Source organism: Sus scrofa, chromosome 3 (assembly GCF_054392235.1).
Source record: "Sus scrofa isolate SSC_HxYL_T2T_F1_AM1 chromosome 3, Sscrofa_HxYL_maternal_Yorkshire_Landrace_v2.0, whole genome shotgun sequence".
Lineage (NCBI taxonomy): Eukaryota > Metazoa > Chordata > Mammalia > Artiodactyla > Suidae > Sus > Sus scrofa.
In genome coordinates this window covers 59,401,850-59,419,129 of record NC_139385.1, presented here as the reverse complement: position 1 = coordinate 59,419,129, position 17,280 = coordinate 59,401,850, and the positions used below count along the sequence as shown (strand labels likewise).

The following is a 17,280-nucleotide window of genomic DNA, read 5'->3' as shown; positions in this document are numbered from 1 at the left end:
AGAAGAGAACAAGAAGGGGAAAAAAAAGACCAAAAAAATCCAAAATGGTTAATAAAATGGTAATAAGAACATACCTATCAATAATTACCTAAAATATAAATGGACTAAATGTTCCAAACTAAAGACACAGACCAGCTGAATAGATACAAAAACAAGACCCATATATATGCTGTCTGCAAGAGACCCACTTCAGTTCTAGGGACACATACAAATTGAAAGTGAGAAGATGGAAGAAAATATTCCATGCAAATGGAAGTCAAAAGAAAGCTGGAGTACCAACTGACAAAATAGACCTTGAAATAGATCTTAAAATAAAGAATATTATAAGAGACAAAGAAGGTCATTACATAATGATCAAATGATCAATACAAGAAGAAGATATAACAATTGTAAATATATATGCACCCAACACAGGATCACCTCAATGTATAAGGCAACTGCTAACAACCTCAAAAGGAGAAATTGACAATAACACAATAATAGCGAGGGACTTTTAACACCCCATTTACAGCAATGGACAGATCATCCAGACAGAAAATCAACAAGGAAACACAGGTCTTAAATGATGCATTAGATCAAATGGACTTAACAACATTCCATCCAAAAGCAGCAGAATACACACTCTTCTCAAGTGCACATGGAACATTCTCTAGGATAGACCATATCCTAGGCCACAAATCAAGCCTCAGTAAACTTAAGAAATTAAAATCATATCAAACATCTTTTCCAACCACAACACTACACAACTGGAAATCAACAAGAAAAATACTGCAAAAAACACAAAAAAGACTAAACAACATGCTACCAAACAACCAATGGATCACTGAAGAAATCAAAGAGGGAATTTAAAAATACCTAGAAGCAAGCAACAGGAAAGACACAAAAATCCAAAACCTATGGGATGCAGCAAAAGCAGTTCTAAGAGGGAAGTTTGTAGCAATATAAGCCTACCTCAAGAAATAAGAAAAAGCTCAAACAACCTAACTTTACACCTAAAGCAACCAGAGAAAGAACACACAAAACCCATAGTTAGCAGAAGGAAAGAAATCATAAAGATCAGATACAATGAAAGAGAAATGAAGAAATTGACAGAAAAGATCAATGAAACCAAAAACTGGTTCTTTGAAAAGATCAACAAAATTGATAAACTCTTAGCCAGACCATCAAGAAAAGCAATAAAATTAGAAATGAAAAAGAAATTACAGCAGACATCACAGAAATACAAAGTATCATAAGAGACTACTACAAAGCAACTATATGCCAATAAAATGGACAACCTAGAAGAAATGGACAAATCCTTAGAAAAGTACGATCTTCCAAGACTAAACCAAGATGAAATAAAAAAGATGAACAGACCAATTGCAAGAATTGAAATTGAAACTGTGATTAAAAAAATTCCAACAAACAAAAGTCCAGGACCAGATGGCTTCACAGGTGAATTCAATCAAACATTTAGAGAAGAGCTAACACCTATCCTTCTGAAACTATTCCAGAAAATTGCAGAGGATGGAACACTCCCAAACTCATTCTATGAGGCCTCCATCACCCTGATACCAAAGCCAGACAAAGACACCACAAAAAAGAAAATTACAGGCCAATACACTGATGAACATAGATGTAAAAATCCTGAACAAAACACTAGCAAACTGAATCCGCAATACATTAAAAGGGCTGTACATCATGATCAAGTGGGATTTATCCCAGGGATGCAAGGATTTTTCAATATCCACAAATGAATTAGTGTAATGCACCACATTAAGAAACCGAAGAATAAAAACCGTATGATCCTCTCAATAGATGCAGAAAAAGCTTCTGACAAAGTTCAACACCATTTATGATTTAAGAAAACCCTCCAGAAAGTCAGTACAGAGGGAACCCACCTCAACATAATAAAGGCCATATATGACAAACCCAGAGCTAACATCAATCTCAATGGTGAAAAGCTGAAAGAATTCCCACTAAGATAGGGAACAAGAGAAGGGTGTCTGCTGTCACTTCTACTATTCAACATAGTTTTGGAAGCCCTAGCCATAGCAATCAGAGAAGAAAAAGAAATAAAAGGAATCCAAATTGGAAAGGAAGGGTCTAGGGAAATGCCACACACACTATATCTGATAGTCACATTCACGATGCCTGCTACAGTAACAAAAAGATTAAACTTCCGTTACCATCATTTCTCAGATGTTTCTAACTGCAGACCAGGACAGCACCCCTTCTTTCCTGAGTCACATCTACCACTCTGCTCCCACCCATGCAATAGCACATGGGCGCCTTCCTGAGTAAGAACCAAGGGCCTCTCTCTTACTTCCATGCCAGCTGATGGAGTTTCTAAATCTCTCAAAGTTCCATTAAAAAACAGTATTTTTGGGAGTTCCCCTCGTGGTACAGCGGAAACGAATCCAACTAGGAACCATGAGGTTGTGGGTTCCATCCCCGGCCTTGCTTAGTAGGTTAAGGATCCGGCGTTGCCATGAGTTGTGGTGTAGGTTCCAGACGCAGCTCAGATCCTGCATTGCTGTGACTGTGGTGTAGGCCAGCAGCTACAGCTCCAATTAGACCCCTGGGAACCTCCATATGCGGCGGATGCAGCCCTAAAGAAGACAAAAGATTGAAAAAAAATAGCATTTTCAATTTCAAAAGACTAATTCTGAACTTTCAAACACAGAGAAAACAGAAAAAAGTGGTAATAAATGACACATGTTGTACTTCTACTTAGATTTAGCAGCTGTTAATAATTTGCCATAAACACATTTTTTTTTTAAAAAAGTAAAATGTTACAGAAAAAAAGTGAACTGAACAAAAATTAGTTATAGATATGTCTGTTACAAATGGCAAATTGGTGGTTTTACAACTCTGGGGGACAAAACAGTACCACTGGGATCTTTATCAGTTAATCAAAATTGGGTGAAGGATGTTTTTATGGAGGGTGGCAATTTTATACCATAAAGCAAATTGTAACTTTTAAAACACATTTTAGTATTTTTTCAATGTGGCATTTAAAATTTTAACAGCTAATCATACTCATTCTGCCTGGTTGGTAATATATTAACTCATTTTTGACTTTAGTTCTCAAAAGGCTTGTTCAAATTAGACCTGAAAGGCAGCTTCCAATGGACTCCAAGTGACTTTAAAAATAGCTTATAGACATTTCTTAGACTTTCCTTTAAGAAAATTTTAAGCCAAAAAAAAAATTTTTTTTAAGCCATTTTCACAATTAGAAAAAAATACTAAACAAATAATTTCTTCAACAAAAGGAACAACATCAATCCTGTATTCATGTACTTATTTATTTGTTTATATATTTTTGTCTTTTTGGGGCTGCACCCACAGCATATGGAAGTTGCCAGGCCAGGGGTCAAATTGGAGCTTAGCTGCCAGCCTATACCATAGCCACTGCAACACTGGATCCAAGTTGCATCTGCGACCTGCACCATAGCTCATGGCAACGCCGGATCCTTAATGCACTGAGCGAGGCTAGGGACTGAACCTGCATCCTATGGATGCTAGTAAGATTCATTTCCGCTGAGCCACGACGGGAACTCCTATTCATGTATTTAGACCAAAGATAATAAATATATGTTTCTTAACATTTCTTAAAAAATAAATTAATGGGGAATTAGTCCAGTTTTTCAACATCCATTTTATACCCTAAAGATGACAATTGAAAACAAAAACACTTTTCAGAAATATCCAACAATAATAAAAAATCTAACTAAAGACTATTGGAAGTTGTCTATCTTATCATGAAGACTTTACCAAAAAGGATATAAGTAAGACAGAGAAATGCTTAAATTCGTTTTGTAAAAAGGCACTCTGGCCGGAAAGGAATTTAAATTTTTTTAAATTAAAATAAGAGACTGGATAAAATTGCTAAGAAAAACAAGTGAGACGGTTGAGAGGTAATCGGGAGGGACAAGAGACTCCACTGTGTGAGCTCTGGTCAGAGCCTTTGTCACCAGGTGTCAGAAAGCTGACACTGCACTGTGGACAGAGACATGTCTTTATACCTGACACCTGACTGGTCTCCGTGGCGCCAGGCTCTTCCCAGCTAGCTCGTGTTCCCTCAGACTGTCCCCTGGGGAATGGCCTTCCTCTTTACTCTCTGCTGTGAACTCTCACCAAGCCGGTGGTCCTGCAAAAATGCTAACTCTGTGTGCTAAATCCTCTGAGCCCCTCTCTCACCACCAGAGCCAATATACCACCTCTCAGGCAACGGCATTTAGAAGGCTTCTAGTGCACCATTAATTACAAAGTAAAGCAGACCGAAGTATTTATCATCTAGTAGCCCCCCTAGATTTTAACATCTTTGAGAGCAGGACATCTCATGAGTCTATGTTCTTAAAAAACTGACTTGAGGAGTTCCCACTACAGCAAGCAGGTTAAGGATCTGGTGCTGTCTCTGTGGCTCGGGTTGATCCCCAGCCCGGCACAGTGGGTTAAGGATCCAGCATTGCTGTGGCTGTGGCCCTGCCCCAGGAACTTCCATGTGCCACCAGTACAGCCAAAAAAACCCAAAAAACCAAAAAAAACCTGACTTCAACCAGGAAGCAAATTCATTATTTTAATAAGTACATATGAAGCGCCTCTGCCCCAGTGTGGCTGTTTTGTTTGCTTTAAATGATCATATTCACTGAAAATATTTTTTTCAAATAAACTTTACTCTCTCAACTTACACAAACCACTGGAATTTTAATTCATATTATTACACTTAGCCACTTGGGGTATCTCATAAATTTTCATACTCTTGGTCTTCCCAGATAAGAAGAATAAAAGTCCTTTATTTCTGCCCCTTAACTTCAGCAGTATTATTTATCAACCTGCTCATTCGCCCACTATTTACCAAATCTTTACTCATGTCCTGTTATCTTTCACAATGGATGAGGTTCTTCAGATACCATGTTAGCTTAGTACCCACATTTTACTTTGTTGTTACTGTTTTTTTTAATAGCTGAACCTGCAGCATATGGAAATTCCTGGGCCAGGGATTGAATCCAAGCCACAGTTGAGACCTGCATTGCAGCTGCAGCAACACTGGATCCTTTAACCCACTGCACAGGGCTGGGGATCAAACCAGCACCTCTGAAGTGACATGAGCTGCTGTAGCAGTCGGATTCCTTTTTTCTTCTCTGAAGGCCACACCTGCAGCATATGGAAGTTCCCAGGCTTGGGGTCAAACTGGAGCTACAACTGCCAACCCATGCCACAGCTCACAAAAACACCGGATCCTTAACCCATGAGGTGAGGTCAGGGATTGAATCTGCATCCTCATGGATACTAGTAGGATTTGTATCTGCTTAGCCACCACTGAAACTCCCTATAATCGGATTCTTAACCCACTATGCCACAGCAGGAACTCCTACATACTTTGTTTTGCTTATGTGAACAAGATTTCTTTTTTCATGCATTACAGCTACTTAATAGTGATTGTAAAAAATGGTAGTTACACTCAGGTCACAGTAGTTTAGTTACACTCTGGTTGCAGCAGTCATCGTAGTAGTCAAAAATCAACAGATTTCTGTAATTTCTTCTGGAGTTCATTTTCTGAAACACATTAGTTTCATTTTCTGAAACACACATTCAGTCTGCTGTAACAAAATGCCTGAGACTGGGTGGCTTACAAACAACAGAAATTTAATGTTGGCCCTTCTGGAGGCCCCAAGTTTGAGGTCGAGGGGCTGGCGGCTTGGATGCTGGTGAGAGCCCTCCTCCTGCCGTGCCGTGTCCTCACATGGTGAGGGTGGGGTGCTCTGTGGGGTCGCTTTCAGGGCCCCCTCCCATTCCCCAGGGCCCCACCCCCTGACCTAAGTGCCTCCCCAGGCCCAACTTCCTGACGTACCTGCGCAGGTTAGCGCCTCACAGGTGAATTCAGAGGGGATACAGACAGTGAGGCCACAGCACATTAGAATCCACAAACTGCTCAGCCACTTTCCTTGTCCATGAATGCTCTGCTCCTCCTCCACTCATCCGGGACTGCCTGCAGAGGGCAGCGTGTGCCCCTGTGCACACTAGCGCCCATTCCTCTCTCCATCCCATCAGCCTTGGCAGAGACGAAGATCACACCTGATCACACGCTGCCGTGGTGCACTCTGGGCTGGGCTGATAGTCCCTTCTCACACTCGGCCTGTCAACCAGTTACCACCCCACCTGTTATAACTTTGGGAACCACAACCATAAGGAAGAAAACAACTCAGGCAGAGTCATGGTTTGGTTTTTTTTTTTTTTTCCCCTTAAAATCCCTACAATCAAGAATAGCCAAAGAGCCTGTACTTCAGAGTAAGTCATCAAATTAGCCTGTTGCCACTGCCCACTTACAAACCCACCAGAATGAGTTACACAGTCAACACAGAAGGAAGGTAGAAAGACTACACAGCTGTCACCTCCCTTCACACAAAGCCTCACAAATACTAATCCACAAGACAGCTACTTACAGCAGTGTATCAGAACTGTACTAAAACGGCCAGCTCTGATGGAAACATTTTTGAGTCCTTCATTTCCTTGTTCACTAGCAGACCTCGAGCCCCACGCCAGGCACAAAAGACACAATGGCAACAAGGCAGTGAGCTCACACACCAGAGCAGGGGCCATGTCAGAACATCACAGGCTCTGGAGCTATGCTGTCTCTGCTGCCGACACTCAGCTCTGTCCTTGTGAGGTGACAAGAGACAACAGGAAACAAACGAGATGTGTTACAAACCAGGTCTGGCCCACAGGCTATAGTTTGCCAACACCTGCTCTGGCGGGTCAGGACCACATGGTAAATGCAACGACAGTGAGAGCAAAGGCTGCTATGGTAACACGATCTAAGAAAATCAACAAAGGCTTCTGGGAAGGGCAACAATCTGGTCCACCACTCATCTTCTCTAATTCATCCATTAGAGTCGGTTTTGATAATGTGCCACCAATTTAAACAACTTAAAAGCTCATTCTGAAAAGGCAAAACATATTTATCTATGAAAGAACTGCCTCATTTCAGAGTTCTCTTCTAATTGTTTATAAGAAATTAGACCAGAAGCACATCTGAAAGCTTACCTTGAGTGACTGTTTTGAGAACAATTAAAGTTGATGGAAATCTCAACGGTAAACTGGAGCTCTTAAAGAAAGCAGCTGTCTTTGGTTTATTCTCCACAGAATGTTCTGAAGAATTACCCTGAATTCCTTTAGTCACCACTCCTTTGAATATATCTTCACCTAATCTCCTCAATGTTGATGTCATAGTCGAATGCTGTTAAAAATATGCACTATCTTAGTACACTTATTCATGTTCAGAAAATATATTTCTTAAATACCATAATCAAATATATAAACTAAAAATAAATCAATCTTTTGCTAAGTAAAAAAAATTAAATGTAGTTGAAAATATGCAAGACTGGAAAGATTAATTTTATAATCAACTTAAAAACTGAGAGTTCCTATTGTGGCTCAGTGGTTTAAGAACCCAACCTGTATTCATGAGGATGCCAGTTCCATCTCTGACCTCACTCAGTGGGTTAAGGATCCGTAATTGCCGCAGATGAGGCTCAGATCTGGCGTGGCTGTGGCTGTGGTATAGGCCAGCAACTATAGCAATGGCTCCCATTCAACCCCTAGCCTGGGAATCTCCATATGCCATGGGTGCAGCCTTAAAAATAAAAAGAAAAAAAGGTGTATGACTACATCTTTCTCTAAAGAAATGGTTAGAATTAAGGAATTAAAAACGGTAATTTCCTAAGAAGGAAATTAGAGAAGAACTAAGGCAAGATTCAATTTCAAAGCATTTAAGAGCGGATCATGGCAGACCTCGGGCACAGAGCAGTCAGAAGACCCAGGGGGCCCCTGCCCCCCACACGCCCCGCTGCTGATACAGGGCCCTCGGGGTGCAGCTTGTACAGTGGTCATCCAGGGCCTTGCTGCTCTACGGCTCAGAAAGACTAAATGTCACGATGATTTTGATAAATTTTAATGATTTCAGAAAAACAAAATACTGCTTTAGAATCACGGATAAATTCTCATGTTGAATAAACTAAAACAAGAAAGTGAGCAAAACAGAAATGATGGCATATGATGCCTCTAGAGCAACACAGGCTCCTGCTGTGTTCCACACATCCCTAAGAAGCCAACCCAAGAAAACCGTGCACACAGCTACCCATGAGGGCACTTAAGCCAGGCTCAGACGTGACTTATACCCCTTATCAGAACCAGTTCTCCGACCCACACCCCTGAGTTATGTGACGGTTGCCCCATCTTATGACTTTTAACTAACTGGTATCCAAACCAGCACTGCTCAGGCAGCATGGATAATGACCATCAGCTTCGGAACCTCTGCAGAAAATTAGAGACAGACCTACTGAGATCTTAGGGTCTCAAAGGCCAAAGGACGTGGTGGTGAGCAGCACAAGCAGTGCAGTCTCATTTAAACGTCTTGCCCATGAGGTTCTGATACCGTTTGGAAAAGATAATACATTTGTGCTTTCAAGCCTCAGTGTAAAAAGATGACAGAAGGAAGACAAGTGGAAGAAACAAAGAACAATTTATCAAACAGAAAGCTGGCACTGATATCAATAATCACTCTAAATTGCAATAGGCAAAACAAACCAACTTAGAGAGAATGTCAGAGTAAATCAAAATATGAGACCCCTACACCCTGTCCACAAAAACCCCACTTAAACGTAAAGACACACACAGCTTAACAGTGCATGTATAGACAGACTGACCACGCTGACAGTAACCCCAAGAAAGTGGGCAGAGCCAACCGCATTTCAGCAAAACAGGCCTCAGGGCAGGGAAAGTCCCCAGGGAAGGAAGGCAGCACAGGTGACAAAGGGTCAGTTTTCCAAAAGACACACCAGCACCTGGGGTACAGCGAGCACGTTTCAGATACAGCGCCAAAGGCACAACCTGCGAGAAACACTTAGCCGGACTTCACTGAAATTAAAAGCCCCTGCTCTGCACAGACACTGTCAAGGGGAGATGACCAGCCACAGACCAGCGGAGATAGGTGCACAGGGCACATCTGACAGTGACCCTAACAGACGTCACCATGTACATGACTTTGGTAAGACAGCTCCAGACCAATACCTGGAAATAAGCCGTGTGTGTGTACGTGTGCACACACACACACCTGTGCTCGGGCACTTCCTCTCGTGCACCATAAAGGCAGACCAAACGGAAGCCCTCAGGAAGACGCTTCCTAACCTCAGTCCTCACTTCACTGTCGGCCCTGTGATTCCAGGTTCCACAGAACCAAGAGCAGCTTCCCAGGAACCGAGGGTTCCTCTCCATTCTGAACCACATGAAAGCTACAGCAGTATTTATTAATACTAATGGGGGAGTTCCCATCGTGGCGCAACGGAAACAAATCTGACTAGCATCATGAGGACGCAGATTCAATCCCTGACCCCATTCAGTGCGTTAAGGATTCAGTGTTGCTGTGAGCTGTGCTGTAGGTGGTAGACACAGCTTGGATCTGGTGTTGCTGTGGCTGTGGTATAGACCAGCAGCTACAGGACTGATTAACCCCTAGCCTGAGAACCTCCATATGCTGTGGGTGTGGCCCCATACTAGTGGGGAATAAAATTTTACAAACCTATACAATTCAGAGCACTCAAGGTTTCATGTGCACCTCATAACCCAAGTGAAATGACCCTGACCTGAGTAGGTAACACATGCCCTTCACTTCATAAGAGGTTGGAATAATTTCCCCTCTTGAACTGGGTTACCCTAATAATCACTGTCCCATTTGGCTAGTGTGTGTTTATTGGCATAAACACAAGAAATCAATTTCTACTGCCTTCAGAAGAAGGTAAAAAATTTAAAGTTAAATGATGGGAGTGACACACTTTTGTTTCAACAATAACCTAACACAGTGAAACTTCTTATTTATAGAATTCTAAAACTCAAAAAACAATGTTACATATTGAATCTGATCTATTGCACTGAGAAATAAAATACAGAAAAGGAGAAAGTGGTGAATAAAAGGATGGGCAACAAGGACAGGTCCTGAAACATAAAACAGAGCACATGGAAAAATACTGAAAGAACCAAATCATGAGAAAGAGGATGAAACAGGATTTCATTTGCAGGCGACCACAGTTCACCACTTACCTGTGCTCCAGCGTCGAGCTGCCTCAGAGACCAATATATGAACTTGACAAAAGGCTCGTGAAGCTTGGCCCCCACAAAGGGCATCCACTGCAGCTGCTCTGTCATCACAGGTAAAAGCTGAGAAGCAAGAGAGGGAAAATATACACACATGCTACGTTTAGATATCGGAAATCAATCACCACAATCCTCCCCACAACAAGAGTTCTCTAACAAAAATCTTCACTTTAAGAGTTCCCACTGTGCCCCAAAGAGATCAGTGACATCTCTGCAGTGCCAGGAAGCAGGTTCCATCCCTGGTCTGGCACAGTGGGATAAAGAATCCATTGCTGCCATAGGTATATGTAGGTCACATCTACAGCTCTGATCTGATCCCTGGCGATCCCTCCAATCCCCCCTGGCCTGTGAACTCCATATACTGTGGGGCAGCCAAAAAAGAAAAAGAAAAAAAAAAAAGAAGAAAAATAACTTTATTTATTTATTTTTTGTTTGTTTGTTTGTTTTTTTGTCTTTTGTTGTTGTTGTTGTTATTGTTGCTATTTCCTGGGCCGCTCCCTCGGCATATGGAGGTTCCCAGGCCAGGGGTTGAATCGGAGCTGGAGCCACCGGCCTACGCCAGAGCCACAGCAACGCGGGATCCGAGCCGCGTCTGCAACCTACACCACAGCTCACGGCAACGCTGGATCGCTAACCCACTGAGCAAGGGCAGGGACCGAACCCGCAACCTCATGGTTCCTAGTCGGATTCGTTAACCACTGCGCCACGACGGGAACTCCAGAATCTTAAATAGTTAGGAGTTCCCATTGTGGCTCAGCAGATTAAGAATCCAACTAGCATCCATGAGGATATAGATTTGATCCCTGGCTTTGCTCAGTGGGTTAAGGATCTAGCATTGTAGCAAGCTGTGGAATAGGTTGCAGATGCAGCTGGGATCTGGCATGGCTGTGGCAGTGGTGAAGGCCGGCAGCTGTAGCTCTGATTCGACTCCTAACCTAGGAACTTCCTTATGCCATGGGTTCTGAAAAGACAAAAAAAGCAAACAAACAAAAAACTTAAATGGTTAAATAAACTTAAGGTACATATAAAACCATTAAAAATGATAACAGCCCCTATATATATTGCCATAGCACACTCAGATGACACAATAGCAGGTTACAAAAGTTAATGCGATCCCATTTACATAGACTATGTCTATGAATTTCTTTCGAAAAAGAGATATGAAATGATATTTCCAAAAAAATTAGCAGTCAGATTTCAGTAACTGGAGTGATAGTTACTTTCCTCTTTATATCTCTCTTTCCTAAATATCTTAATAATTAATGTCAATTTGAAAAAACAATACAGACTTTTTTGGCATTTGAACCCACATCCCTCATGGATACTAGTCAGGTTCATTACTGCTACGCCACGAGGAACTCCCTGATTATTGTATTTTGAAAAGATATTTATGAACACTGCTTCAACAGTATGTCATTTGCTACAAAATTTCAAGGCCAAAGAGCCTTTGGTGAAGTAATCCCACTTCTGTTAAACTAGCCTAGGAAAATCATCAAAAATATACCCCTCCAAAAGCATACATTGTTTATAAAGCATGGATGTTACTTAATTGCTTAGTAATACCAAAATGGCTATATCAAGGGCACAGCAACTCAGTGAACTGAAGACAAGGAACAGAAAAATATTAATGATAATTAGGTAAAAATAACAAAAGCTAGGATATAAAAATCTTGTGTAACTGGTCCATAGATGTGAATAATAAGGTATGAAAATAAACACCCAGAGTTCCTATTGTGGATCAGTGGTAACGAACCCAACTAGTATCCACAGGATGCAGGATTGATCCCTGGCCATGTTCAGTGGGTTAAGGATCCTGCATTGCTGTGGCTGTGGTGTAGGCTGGCAGCTGCAGCTCCAGTTAGACCCCTAGCCTGGGAACTTCCATATGCCACAGGTGTGGCCCTAAAAAGAAAAAAAAAGATGAAGAAAAAAAGAGCAAAGAAACATCAAGTTTGAAAGGACATGTCTGACCTGCTACAGCAACACCTGGGCACTGCTACTTACTCCCCTCCTGGAAACAACCTCCATGGCTTCTCCAACACCAGACTCTCTTGTGACACGAGCTCCCCCACTACTTCTCTGGTCACCTGCTGGTTCATCCTCACTCACCTGATTACTGGACACTGGAGTTCCTCAATTCAGCACTAGCCACTGCAGACAGAGCCTCCCGCATTCAAGCATCTAGCTCAGGCCTCTGCAGAGCTCCGGTCCCTGCATGTCAGACAGAGACACTGTGCACCTCCAACTCCACTTGCCTAAAACAAACCTGTAGACTGGGGAGGCTCAAGCCCCAAACTCACATGTTATTTCCTACCTGGAGTGAACACACCAACACTCATCCTGGTACAAAGAAGCCTGGGAGCCAACTCTGACACCACCCCAACTTCTATACTGGGTCACAATCAAGTCCCAGAAATCTCACTTCCCAATCATTTTCTAAGGGTTCACGTCACATTCCTCAGCTACAACCTCCTTAACCTGAACCCCAAGAGTTGTCTGGTGATCCCCCTGCATCCACTCTGACCTCTTTAACCCTACCTTGCCTCTCTGCCAGCACAACCTCGATACAGCATAAGACTGATGCTACTCTACCCTTAAGGCTCTTTACTGGTTTCCTCTTGACTATTAGTTATTTTCTAGAATGACAAGCAACACTGAAATTTGCAGACACCCTAAGTTGAGTACATCTGTGAATGAATGCAATTTGATGACCAATTACACTGGTAAAGTCTTAATGACAGGAAAAGTTTACATTCTTTTTTTTTTTTTGGTCTTTTTGCCTTTTCTAGGGCCACACTCGTGGCACATGGAGGTTCCCAGCCTAGGGGTCCAATCAGAGCTGTAGCCGCTGGCTCACACCACTGCCACAGCAACATCGATCCAGGCCACGTCTGCAACCCACACCACAGCCCATGGCAACGCTGGATCCTCAACCCACTGAGCGAGGCCAGGAAGCAAACCCGCAACCTCATGGTTCCTAGTTGGATTTGTCAGCCAATGAGCCATGGCCGGAACTCCAAAAATTTACATTCTTAACCCCCACCCTGAAACTGTGATATTTAAAATGAGTCAAGAATGAAAGCGTTTGTAGCCATTTCCCCAGGAGGAATTCTGGCCTGAAGGGCTGGGTTCAAGGCCTTTGCGTGCAGTCCCAATGCAGCAAGTGAAAGACACTAAGCACAAGGGAAAAAAAGTCTTTCTGGAATTACTGCAACAAAATAGCAGAGTGAAGAACTGAAGCTCCCCTCTCACTAAAATACCAAAATCCCAACCAACCACTGAGCAACCATCATCAAAGGAGACTGGAAAGAAAGAAAGAAATCCTACTCCCAAAGACAAAGAAGCCACAACGAATCCCTAGGAGGAGCACTTCAGCAAAATAAGCAAAACCCATACCCCCCAAGTGGGTCACCCACAGACTAGAAAGTAGCTATATCACAGGGGCTCACCCACGGAGTTAGAGTTCCCAGCCCCACAGCAGGCTCCCCAGCCTGGGGATCTGTAATGGGGAGGAGCCCCCACAGCACATGGTGCTGAAGCCCAGCGGGCCTGAGCTAGGAGCTGCACAGGACTGGGGGAAACAGACTCTATCTTGGAGGGCACATGAGGTCCATGTGCACGGGGTCCAGGGCAAAGCACTGACCCCATGAGAACCTGGGCCAGATCTACCTGCAGGTCTTGGAGGATCTCCTGGGGAGGCAGGGGCAGCTGTGGCTCATTGTAGGGGCAGGACAGTAGAAGTGGAGTCATGAGAAGAATCATCAGCGTGAGCTCCCATGGAGGTTGCCGTTTTTGAAAAACCCATCCCAAACCCTACAACCATCAGTGCAGAGAAGCCTCAGGCCAAATGACCAGAAGGGTGGGACCACAGACCCACCCATCAACAGACAGGTTGCCTAATGTACTCCTAGGCACACAGCCACCCCTAATCCCACCCCTCTACACAGCCATGTCCACCAGAGGGTCAAGATCTGGCTCTACTCCCATCAGGAAGCTAGTCAAGTCCTTGGACCTGGGGCAGATACCAGAAGCAAGAGGGGCTATACCCTTGTAGCCTGCAGAAAGCAGACCACAAACACAAAAAGCTAGACAAAATGAAACAGCCAAGAAACATACTTCAGTTGAAGGAACAAGACAAAACTCCGTAAAAAAACAACTAAGTGTAATGGAGATAGTCAACCTCTATGAAAAAGACTTTAGAGTACTGATACTAAAGGACAATCCAAGATCTTGGGGAAAAAAATAGAAGCAAAGATTGAGAAATTAATGAAGTATTTAACAAAGAAATAGAAGACTTAAAAAACAAACAGATGAATGATACAGTAACTGCAATGAAAACTACACTAGAATGAATCAAAGGCAGAACACAGAAGGCAGAAGAATAAGTGAGACAGGTTGGCAGAAATCACTATAAAGGAGCCAAATAAAGAAAAAAGAATGAAAAGAAATGAGAGCAGTCTAAGAGAACTCTAGGACACATGAAATGCACCAACATTCACATCATAGGGGTCCCAGAAGGAGAGGAAAGAGAGAAAGAGCCTCACAAAATATTCGAAGAGACAAAAGCCAAAAACGTCCCTAACATGGGAAAGTAAACACTAATTCAAGTCCAGGAAACACAGCACATTCCATTTAGTATAAACTCAAGGAGGAACACCCTGAGACACGTATTAACCAAACTGACCAAAATTAAAGACAAAGTAAAAGCAACTAGGGAAGAGCAACCAATAACATACAAAAGAACCCCCATGAGGGTATCAGCAGAATTTTCAGTAGAAACTCTGCAGGCCACAAGGGAATGGTAGGATGTACTTAAGGTGATGAAAGGGGAAAAACTACAAACAAAACTACTCTACCCAACAAGACTTTTGTTCACATTCAACAGAGAAATCAAAAGCTTTACAGACAAGCAGATGCTGAGAGAGTTCAGCACAACCAAACCAGATATACAGCAAATGCTATAGGAACTTCTCTAGGCAGGGAGAAAAAAAAAAATACAGACCACAACTAGAAATAAAAAAATTACAAATGAGCAGGCTCACTGGTAAAAGCAAACATACTGTAAAGGTAGGAAATCATCCACACATAAACATGATATCAAAACCAGCAACTGTGAGAAGAGGAGGGTACATACAAATGCAGGATCCTGGAATTGCATTTGCAATTAAGACCAGCACCTTAAAACAATCTTGTGTGTGTGTGTTTGTGTGTGTGTGTATTTTCCTATATCAAGACCTCGTGATAACCACAAACCCAAAATCTATAATAGGTACATCAAGAAATAAGAAAAATAACCACAGGGAGTTCCTGTTATGGTGCAGCAGAAATGAATCTGACTAGTATCCACGAGGATGCAGGTTTGATCCATGGCCTCACTCAGTGGGACATGGATCCGGCGTTGCCATGAGCTGTGGCAGAGGTCGAAGACATGGCTTGGATCCTGTATTGCTGTGGCTGTGGTGTAGGCTGGCAACTGTAGCTCCAGTTAGACCCCTAGCCTGGGAACTTCCATGTGTTGCAAGTGTGGTCCCAAAAAGAAAAAAAGAAGGCACCAGAAATACAACGCAAAAGACAGCCATCAAACCACAAGAGGAAGAGAAGAAAAAAAAAAAAACAACAAAAACAAATCCAAAGGAGTAACAAAAAGGCAAAAGGAACATACATATCAGGAGTTCCCGTTGTGGCACAGTGGTTAAGGAATCCGACTGGGAACCATGAGGTTGCGGGTTTGGTCCCTGCCCTTGCTCAGTGGGTTAACCATCCGGCGTTGCCGTGAGCTGTGGTGTAGGTTGCAGACGCAGCTCGGATCCCGTGTTGCTGTGGCTCTGGCGTAGGCCGGTGGCTACAGCTCCGATTCGACCCCTAGCCTGGGAACCTCCATATGCCGTGGGAGCGGCCCAAAGAAATAGCAAAAAAAGACAAAAAAAAAAAAAAGAATATACATATCAATAATTACCTGAAATGTATAAGGATTAAATGCTCCAACAAAAAGACATAGACTGGCAGAATGAATACAAAAACGAGACTCATATAAATGCTGTCTACACGAGGCCCACTTTGGATCTAAGGACACACACAAACCGAAAGTGAGGAGATGGAAAAACGTATTCCATGCAAATAGAAATGAAACGTGGAGTAGCAATAGCTACCTCAGACAAACAGACTTTAAAATAAAGTACAAGACACAAAGAAGGGTACTACATAATGATCAAAGAATCAATCCTAGAAGACAAAACAACTGTAAATATATATAACCCAACATTGGAGCACCTTAATATATAAGGCAACTGCTAACATTCATAAAAGGAGAAATAAACAATAACACAATAATGAGAGACTTTAACACCCCACTTACAACAACAGAGAGGTTATCCAGACAGAAATGCAATAAGGAAACACAGGCCTTAAAAGAAGCAAGACCAGATGGCCTGAAGTGATATTTATAGAATATTCCATCCAAAAGCAGCAGAATACACATTCTCCTCAAGCACAGTATATGCAAATAAATCAGTATGATACACCATATTAACCAAATGAAGAGTAAAAACCATATGGTCATCTCAATAGATGCAGAAAAAGCTTTTGGCAAAAATCCAACACCTATTTGAGATTAAAAAAAAAAAACTTGGGAGTTCCCGTCGTGGCGCAGTGGTTAACGAATCCGACTAGGAACCATGAGGTTGCGGGTTCGGTCCCTGCCCTTGCTCAGTGGGTTAACGATCCGGCGTTGCCGTGAGCTGTGGTGTAGGTTGCAGACGCGGCTCTGATCCCGTGTTGCTGTGGCTCTGGCGTAGGCTGGTGGCTACAGCTCCGATTGGACCCCTAGCCTGGGAACCTCCATATGCCGTGGGAGTGGCCCAAGAAATAGCAACAACAACAACAAAAAGACAAAAAAAAAAAAAAAAACACTTGGAAAGTGGGTATAGAGGGAACCTACCTCAACATAATAAAAACCATATATGACAAACCCATAGCTAACATCATTCTCAACAGTGAAAATATGAATGAATTTCTGCTAAGATCAGGAGCAAGACAAGGATGTCCACTCTCACCACTTTTATTCTAAATAGTTCTGGAAGTCCTAGCCACAGCAATCAGAGAAGGAAAAGAAATAAAAGGAATCCAAATTGGAATAGAAGAAGTAAA

At 42.6% G+C, this 17,280-nt stretch overlaps 1 protein-coding gene across 50 annotated transcripts in view; it reads right to left on the bottom strand.

Annotated features, from left to right (window-relative positions):
- The window catches only part of CCDC138 (coiled-coil domain containing 138), a 55,964-nt gene that overhangs the window by 16,373 nt on the left and 22,311 nt on the right, over positions 1–17,280 (bottom strand). For 40 of the 50 annotated variants that reach the window (XR_014839363.1, XR_014839346.1, XR_014839358.1 and 37 more), the window contains 2 exons: positions 10,081–10,197; positions 7,030–7,222 (listed from right to left, as the gene is read on the bottom strand). The exons of 1 other annotated variant lie outside the window; for it this stretch is intronic. Coding sequence is in view for 18 of the 49 variants with exons in the window: in NM_001444860.1 (NP_001431789.1) it covers positions 7,030–7,222; positions 10,081–10,197 (310 nt within the window). In the remaining 31 variants the exon portion in view is untranslated. Of the gene's footprint in view, positions 1–5,444; positions 5,565–5,836; positions 6,122–6,428; positions 6,645–7,029; positions 7,223–10,080; positions 10,198–17,280 lie in introns of all 50 variants that reach the window. 9 more of the 50 variants (XR_014839347.1, XR_014839348.1, XR_014839368.1 and 6 more) reach the window with 3 other exon arrangements.